The 8,854-nt window shown below is 44.3% G+C and overlaps 1 protein-coding gene across 1 annotated transcript; it reads right to left on the bottom strand.

Annotated features, from left to right (window-relative positions):
• Window positions 1-6,396: 6,396 nt before the first annotated feature.
• LOC100502285 (uncharacterized) lies at window positions 6,397-7,093 on the bottom strand. The gene has a single exon (NM_001196762.2). It carries the CDS (start codon window positions 7,011-7,013, stop codon window positions 6,609-6,611), a length of 405 nt encoding a protein of 134 aa, NP_001183691.1. The 5' UTR covers window positions 7,014-7,093; the 3' UTR covers window positions 6,397-6,608.
• Window positions 7,094-8,854: the final 1,761 nt, after the last annotated feature.

Genomic DNA, 8,854 nt, shown 5'->3' with positions numbered 1-8,854 from the left:
TGCGGTCGATCCACCCTGGTGCACCGGACACTGTCCGGTGGCACACCGAACAATCCGGTGCGCCAGACTAGGATTCTCTTTGGTTTCTTTTGCTCCTTTCTTTTGAACCCTAACTCGTATCTTTTTATTGGTTTGTGTTGAACCTTTGGCACCTGTGGAAGATATAATCTAGAGCAAACTAGTTAGTCCAATTATTTGTGTTGGGCAATTCAACCACCAAAATCATTTAGGAAAAGGTTTGACCATATTTCTCTTTCATTAACGTTTTATTTAAATACATTAGAACTACTAGTCGGTTACCCATGCGTTGAGATGGCTCCCAACAATATCCACGTAAATTATCCACAAAAAGATATCAAGATTTTTTATTGGTTATCTCCACTCTTTGCATAATATATGTACTATACTTAAAGCACCAGTTTCAACGGTCGTCCCGCGTCATTTTTTTACAAATAACCCCTCACAGCTATTTCATATTAACCTGTTACACGTCTATAGATAGTCAAACGGCGGCCCGGCACGGGCCACAGCTCTGGCCCAGGCACGTCATGTCGGTCTGCTGACTGTGTCGGGCTGGCCCGTTAGCCCGTCGACACATTTGATTAAATCAGCGTAAAATGTTAAAAAACGATGCAGAAGGTGGAGTTTGAACCCATGCCCTGATGGAAGAAGGGCAGGAGACAATAGGTGAAGCTATATAACCAGTAGAACATCTTGCTCAAATGTTTTAAATATTGAATATAAATTGTATATATGTATATATGTTTTTGTAAAATAAAAAATATAATCGTGTCGGGCCGGGCCACACTACGGGCCGAGGCTACAGCCCAAGCACGACACGTGCTTCTTGGTTTTTGCAAACAATAGGTCGTTTCTGAGACCATATTGGCGCAATGGACTCCATGGTGTTTGAGGTTGTTGAATTGGGTGGAGCAACAATGATTTGTCACACTAACAGTAAAATGAAAGGTTATTTGTTGGTTTTAAACGTTAGTAATTGCTACGAAGTAACATAATTTATATGGAGCGCATCCAGTTTTTATTGATGCCTGACTTTAGCAATCACTCCATATTTTGATCTATCTTTTTATAAGTTTGAGTTCATGTGACTTATTTTAGAAACTTGAGCTCACAAACTCTCTTATTTGGTCTCTGTATGGTGGAATTATGTCATTCTATAATCTCTATTCGTTCAGTCAGTCATTGTGAACTCTCTTCTAATCGCTCACTTCATTGGTCGTGTTGTACCAATACATATTGGATGGAGTAAACAATAACATCAGTTAGCCAAATAAAAAAATATTATACGAAGAGCGGAGACAATCAATAAAAAATCTTAAGATTTTTTTGTGGATAGTTTATGTGGGTATTGTTGTAAGCCGTCGCAACGCACAGACAACCAACTAGTTTGTTATGAATGTGCGAGTATCATAGTCAGCAAATCAGAGACCCCATCCATTGCCTCCCCCATTTCCGAGGTTTCATAGAGCAGGAGGGGAAGGGAAGAGGCGGGCATACATGTTCGTTGTCAGAGAAGGACATGACGAAGACCTGGACATCTGGATGCGACATAGGTAGTATACCGCTAGATATATAGGGAGAGAGCACGCAAGCGGAGAAAGAAGCCCAGCCGGAGCAGCTCCAAACCAAAAGGCACCGCACCAGGCGTCAGTCCGAGAAGGGCGAGAGAATGCGAGTGTCTTCCCAGCCCTGGACCCGCCGAAGCGACACAACACCACTACCAACTCCGTAGCATATGACGACTGCTGCCACGCTACGTGCCTTAGTTGTCTAATATCTCAGACCTGGACTCCTCATCGCTAAGATAACCTAAGCATGACAGGCGCCACCATATCCTCCTCGACGACACGCATAGAGAAAGGCCAAGAGCATGATCGACTCGCCCCGTACCTGCGTCGACGAGCGTCGGTCGGCTCGCAGTTGCGACCGTGGGCGGGGGCAGCAGGTTGGGGTGGAAGAACATGGCGAAGGCAGGGAAGACGAATGGGACGTCCGACGACGGTAAAAATGATGGTGCACACATGATGTGAAACGTCCTCGTGGACGTGCAATAGCCACTGCGCGAGTCGGTGTCAGGGCTAGTGTCGGACGAATACGGGGAGGAGGCGCCTGCTCCTACGCCCTCTGCCGAGAATGGTGTGGCGCGGAGGTGGAGGCATGAGGGGAGAGAGAAAAGAAGTAGAATGACGAACGAGGTGGTGGCAACTGAGGCGAGTACCATCATTATCGTGCGGAGGTGTAGATGGCCAAATGAGTCGTGTCTGGTGAGTCGGTCCGAGACACGACCCATTTAATAGTGCCTGGGCCAACCCGACACGAGCGCCGTGTGGTGCTTGAACCGTAGCCTCGGCCCATAGTGCTGGCTCGGCCCGACATGATTTTTTTTATTTTACAAAAACATATATATATATATATGTACAATCTATATTCAATATTATAAACACCTGAGCATGATGATCTACTGGTTAGACAGCTTTGCCCAGTGTCTTTCACCCTTCTTCCATCAGGGTGTGGATTCAAACCTCACCTCGTGCACCGCTTTTTAATATTTTACGCTGAGTTGATTTGGAAGAAATGGAGGGATTTTTTTTGTAAAAAGATGACGCATGACGACCGTTGAAACTGGTGCTTTAAGTATAGTAGAGAGTAGAGAATTTTAGTGTATATTTGGTTGGGTTGTGCCTGTGAAAAAACTTGTTGTGGGATGTGAGCTGTGAGAAAAAGATGTTGCGGACTTTGAGATGTAAATAAGCTAAAAATTGTTTGGTGGAAACCACTAAAAACCGTTAAAAGTTCTTCCATATATATTTTCACACTTTCATTTGAAAGCCACTAACAACAAGTCTAGATGTGCTTTCAGTTTTGCACTGTGAGAAAGTCGACTTTTAGAAAAAGATATTTTCTGGATCTAGCAATTTGGTTTGGCTTTTGGTTTTTAGGATGCAAAAGTCAAAGCCAAAAGTCAAACCAAACACCGATCTTAAACCACTTTTCATATTTTCACAATTCAAAATTATCTTTTTTACTACTCTTTATTTTTTAGTCTCTTTAAATACAATATATGGTGACTTCCTTATGATTTTTCACACATATTCTTTGATAAACTTTAGATTACAGAGAAAATTTAAGACACCATGGATACAAAGAGAATATTCATGGAATGACTCTCCAAATAAAGACATGGGGATTTTGGTGAAAAAAATCCACTCCAATAATCTTTTTAACTATATATCTTTTTTTATGTTTCTCGCTCGTCAAAATAAAAGGAAAACTAACTCATGTTGAGCAAGATATAGAGAAGTTAGAGATGGAAAGGTATAAAAAGTAATTTTTTTACTATGGTAACTCTTTAAGCGAGAATTAGAAAAAAAATGAGTTTGATAAAAACAATTAAAGATGCTTTTTAGCTCATGGGAAAAAATGAGTGTGACTCTCGGCAAATAAGTCTCGACGAACGTACATCAACAACAGTTTCTTTGTCGAGTACTTTTTATCGGGCACTCGGCAAAGATCACCTGGTACTCCGCAAAGAAAAATCGTCATCATGACGCCAAACGGAGCCTTTACCCAGTGTCCGCTCTCTGACACTCGGCAAATGCTCCCTCTTTGTCGAGTGACTGCTGGGCTAGCCCTCAGCAAAGAATGCTCCAGTGGGCCTCTTTGCTAGTCTCTTTGTCGAGTGCTCCAAGAGGCACTCCACAAAGTCTCTCTCTTTGACGAGTGCATGCTGGACTAACGCTCGACAAAGAGAGCAGCACCAGTGGGCCCCTTTGCTAGTCCTTTGCCAGTCCCTTTGCCGAGTGCACTTGGAGGCACTCGACAAAGGGTGTTTCTTTTTTGAGTGCTGGGGCCACAGCACTCAGCAAAGAAACTTTATCGGTTTCTAGGTGTATCTTCTTTGGCAAGTGTTATGGTTATGACACTCGACAAAGTACCTCTCTTTTTCTAGCTGGGCCTGTAATATTTCACTCTAATGTTATAATAATGCAAAGAGAAGGTATATAACTCAATGAATGATGAGGCATAGAAACATGAACCTAGAGTTTTTGGATGCTATGTTGTGAGCTGTCTTGCCGAGGTCGTATGGCTGGGCTTACGCTCGTGCTCCTTGCTTGCACCTAAGACAGAGTGGGAGTGGAGGATGAGTCGATTGCCCCGTCGGCAATCCAGTACCGCACATGCCTCTTGCCTCCTCCAACTCTCATGAGGACATCTCCGTCGATGTTCTCGGTCCTCGGATCGTAATCTGGGTCATGGACCTCCTGTGCCATGGCAGTGTACTCACTAAGATGACTGTAGATGATGGGGTTGCTATACGCCTCGGGCTCGTCCTCCAGGTTGTAGGTGACGTCAGACATTGCCTTGCCCTTGTGGGTCATAGCATACGCCGAGAAGATGGAGCAAGACTGGCCACCATGTGACCGCGAGAAAACCAACGAGATGGTTAGAAATCATGTCTAATCGAAAGTTAGACTAAATTAAAGAGAACGTGTACACGTGCTTCTGCGTATTTACCAAGGTTGTGATTGCCTTGTTGGTGGGAGGGACCTGCATCATCAAATGTCGTTCTTTGCTAGCATTGTGAGCCTCGTCCCACTTGGTCGAGCACCACCTTTGCACCATCTGCTCCCAGCAACCAGGATGTGCGGCGCACCAATAAGGAATCATCTACCAAAAAACAAGTACACAACATATCAAAAGATAAAATTAAGCATATTTAATACCAATATTAATGTTTTGTATTTACCTGTAAGTACTATACGTACTGGTCCAGAGTCAACGACATGGTCGGGGCATCCTTCTTGCTTACCTTCTCCCCAAGGAAGAAGTCGTAGTAAGTGATGATGGCCTGGATGCGCGCCTCGTGGTGCATGTCCACGACGAGCTTCTTAGAGAGGACACTCGGCAAATAATTGATTTGTCGAGTGTCTGACAGAGAACACTCGGTAAAGAAGTTATTTTGCTGAGTGTCAACTCCTGACACTCGGCATAGTTAACGACCGTCAACTATATATGGCTACTAACGGCCCTTTGCTGAGCTAGGATCACGTTTCGTCGAGTGCTTGGTCGCTCGACAAAGACTCATTTGTCAAGCATCGGTGTATGCCAAGTGTTTGGCGCTCGACAAAGAGTGTCTGTGCCGAGTGTCATTTTTCGCTGAGAGTGGCACTCGACAAAGAGCTAGATTCCGGTAGTGGGTGTAGTGCATCAGTTGTACATCACCTGAGGGTAGTCCGTGTGATGTGCCCTCCACAGAAAAATTAAAGTTGACTCTCTCTCCAAATTTTTTTGGATACATGGCCCACATATACCAGATATCAAACTGCATATAATGTACCTTATCTTAGCCAAAAAGTTAAGAAAGTCATGAGTTGAAAAAGAGACCTACTCTTTTTTACAGTTTGATCGGTCGCTCGTTCTTCATCAGCTAGCGAGATAATACTATTAGAGAGAGCATTGGGCTACGTGTGGTTTCGTATTATATCGACTTCGTTGTTAGATGACACGTGGGGGCAGAGGCGGATCCATAGGGGGGGCAAAGTAGGCCATGGCCCCCCCTCAATTTTGTACACCCTTTTATGTAGTATTAAGTGTAGAAAAAAATCAAAGTTTTAGATAGTATAGAGTCTTGTTCTAAATCTCTAAAACTAATAGCTAGTTGCTAAAATTAGTCGAGAGGTTTAGAATAGATCAACTAATTGTTAGTTATATTCCTCAAATAAATATTAGTTGTTAGATGCCACAGCCCAGCTAAAACCAGTTAACAGTTAGCTATAAAGGTTTAGAACATGACATAAAACAACCATGTTATGAGCCTGCTCGTCTGATCCTCTCAGTCCAGTCCTTGCATCTACCTGTCTAACTCTAATCTTTTCGACACCACCTAAACCAGTCTGCTCGCTGTCCTGTTTCCGCCGCCGACCCATTCCCGATGCGACGCCACCCGACTTCGCCCCTTCCTGCCGCCTTCGTCCCTTGTTTTGTTTTTACATGACGTCAATCCGCTCGACAAACTAGATCTCGCTCGTCGCAACGATATGACTTGTCCCATGCGGTCGACGAACATGGCGAACTAGAAAATCATGTCTCTCATGTGGTCTTTTTGGCCCCCCCTGAATTTTCGTCCTGCGTCCGCCACTGCGTGGGGGGAGAAAAACATATCTACAAGCGCGAGCGCGTGACGCAAGAAATTGTTTGAGATCGAGAGTAGAGATAATAGATATTTAGACTATATGGCATTTATTTTGTGATCACGATGTAATTCGGCGGTTGGCTGCGTGGAGCATTCCCATCCCATGCAATGCAACAGATGAAAGCAGCACAAAACAAACATGCCGCAGTGTAAAGTGCTGAACGCGAATGGACAAGACAAAATGCCTCAATGTTCCGACCATGTATTAAAATTTGACGGAAGGCAAAGATTGTGGACATTTGGACAACGGTTGCAGAATGCAAAGCAAGAACTGGAGCCCTCGATCTCAAGAAACTAAGCAGGGAGATCTACCGGTTGCATTGTAGCAGCCAGCCCATACAAGACGACGTGTGCGTGGCGGCAGATCATCTGATCAGCTGATCAATTAAGAGCGCTAGCTATCATTCCCTTGCCGTTCCTGCAGTGTGCCGCCCCCGCACGGCCGCGCGCGGGCCTCCGGGTGCATGAGGAGCTTGAACCTGCCGTCCTCCTTGCAGGGCTGCAGCAGCTCCTGCGACGGCAGGCGCATCTGCCGCAGCACGAGGCGTCCACCCTCGCGGTGCGCCCGCAGGCAGAGCCACGGCCGCCCGCCCTTGCCGATCACGGAGATCGGCGGCGGGAACGCCCGCCCGCTCCTCGTCCGCCTCAGCATGATCACGTCGTGCTGGTAGTGGTCGTCGCTGCTGCCGCAGCCGGCGTCGTCGGGCTGCTGCTGCTGCTTCCTGCTAGAAGACAGCGAGGCCGGCGCCGGCCCTGCGCAGCGAACGGCCGCTCCGCCGGCGACGGCGTCGTCCGCCATGTGGATGTGGCGGCACGTCGTCGTCGTCGGAGCAGAAGCTCGTTGAGGTGGTCGAGGAGCAGGGGAAGGGGAGGGGTGGGGGCAGACGGCAGAGGCGGGGCGCGGAGAAGGATAAGTAGTGGCGCAGGTGGAGCGGTGAGGGCGCCATGGGGGATGTCGGACGGTCGGACGGGCGTCAAGCCGTGAAGCGCGCGGGGGTACGTTACGTGGATGCAGACGCGATTGCGGGGCCGGGGCGGGCGTGCAGGCGTCGTCGGGTACGTGGGTGCATTCGAGACAGAAGGCTTGTTTGGTTTTATAAATTTCGTTTATAATCCGTTTGTAGATCAAAATAAGCAAGAATGTACTAAACGTCTAAATTATTTTTGTTTTTCAATGAATCGATATTTCAGCGATTTGAACCAATAAGGGGGAATCTTTAAATTTTCTAAAATCTAAGCGTAGTGCGGAGAGTAAAACCAAACGGTACCAGAAACTGGGGACGGGGGAGCACGGCGCTCGCTTGCTCGGCCCTTCCATTTCCATGCATGCGCATACCGCTCCTGCCATCTTTCTCGTTGTTGACCAACAGATGGAGTTTCAAAATTTCAGGGACAGTATGACTGTATGAGCTTTGTCGACAAAAAGAAAGAGAAAGGAAAACACGGATTGTACGTTGCCAAACCGAACATGTTTAGGTCATTTGGTGACCCATCAACATCAATCCAACGTGTGAGTTCGTAGGGATGTAATAGGATCTAATACAAACGGATATCATTGAAAACCATATTTATTTTTATATTTTTATTTAGATTCGAATTCGAATACAGATAACTTCGGATACGAATACAAATACAGGTGTTTTCGGATGTAATACGGATAATCGTGTATCGAATACGGAACTAGTCGGACACGGATAGTGTCGATAACGATTTTTTTGTTGCATACCGTGTAAGACATCATTCCACACATATCACGGTTGTTGCAATTATTTAGTCACTCCTTTAGTCCAAACATTTTTTAGAACTATATGTGGACATATTTTGTGCCTCTGCAAAATTCATGAAAATTTCTGAGGCTATTAGTGTATTATTAATTTCTTTCTACAGAAAATCATCAAAATACAATTAAATTCATAAAATATTCTAGTTTTGGTCGAAAATTATAAATAAGTTACCAAGACTAATAAACATTCAATAAGAAGATAACCTCAAGTCCCCACATGAAAATGGTAAAGTGAAGTATTGATTATGTTGAAACTTGGATAGTTAGAGTGATTTGACGTGTAACTCATGCAACAAGTGAAAGTGAAATGGAAAAACGTTGGCATATTGTGGATTTTATGGTCCAAGCATTTTTAGGATTATACGTGGACATATGTTGTGCCTCTGTAAAAAAATCATGAATTTATGAGGCTATTATTAATTTCTTTATGTAGAAAATCATAAAAACAAACAAATTCATAAAATATTATAACTTCGACCAACAAATACAAATAAGTTACCAAGACTAATAAACATTCTATAATAAGATAACCTCAAGTCCTCACATGAAAATGATAAAGTGAAGTGTTGATTATGTTAAAACTTGGATACTTAGAGTGATTTCACGTGTAACTCACTCAACAAGTGAAAGTGAAATGGAAAAACGATTACATCTTATGGATTTTAGGGTCCAAACATTTTTGAGGAAAATATATGGACATATGTTACGTCTCTGTAAATTTTTATGAATTCTTGAGGCAATTTGTGTATTATTAATTTTTTTTCTTCAAAAAATCTTCAAAATGCGCACAACCATTCGAAAAAGATATCCGAATATACGAAAAGATATCTGAAATCCTATGGATACCGGTCATCACA

This window comes from Zea mays, chromosome 2 (assembly GCF_902167145.1).
Source record: "Zea mays cultivar B73 chromosome 2, Zm-B73-REFERENCE-NAM-5.0, whole genome shotgun sequence".
In the NCBI taxonomy this organism is placed as follows: Eukaryota; Viridiplantae; Streptophyta; class Magnoliopsida; order Poales; family Poaceae; genus Zea; species Zea mays.
Note: the sequence above shows the minus strand (reverse complement) of the source record. Positions and strands in the feature narration are given on the sequence as shown.

Excerpts from the sequence above, each read along its gene's own strand:
- LOC100502285 (NM_001196762.2), bottom strand. The coding sequence starts at position 7,013 with ATGGCGGACGACGCCGTCGCCGGCGGAGCGGCCGTTCGCTGCGCAGGG.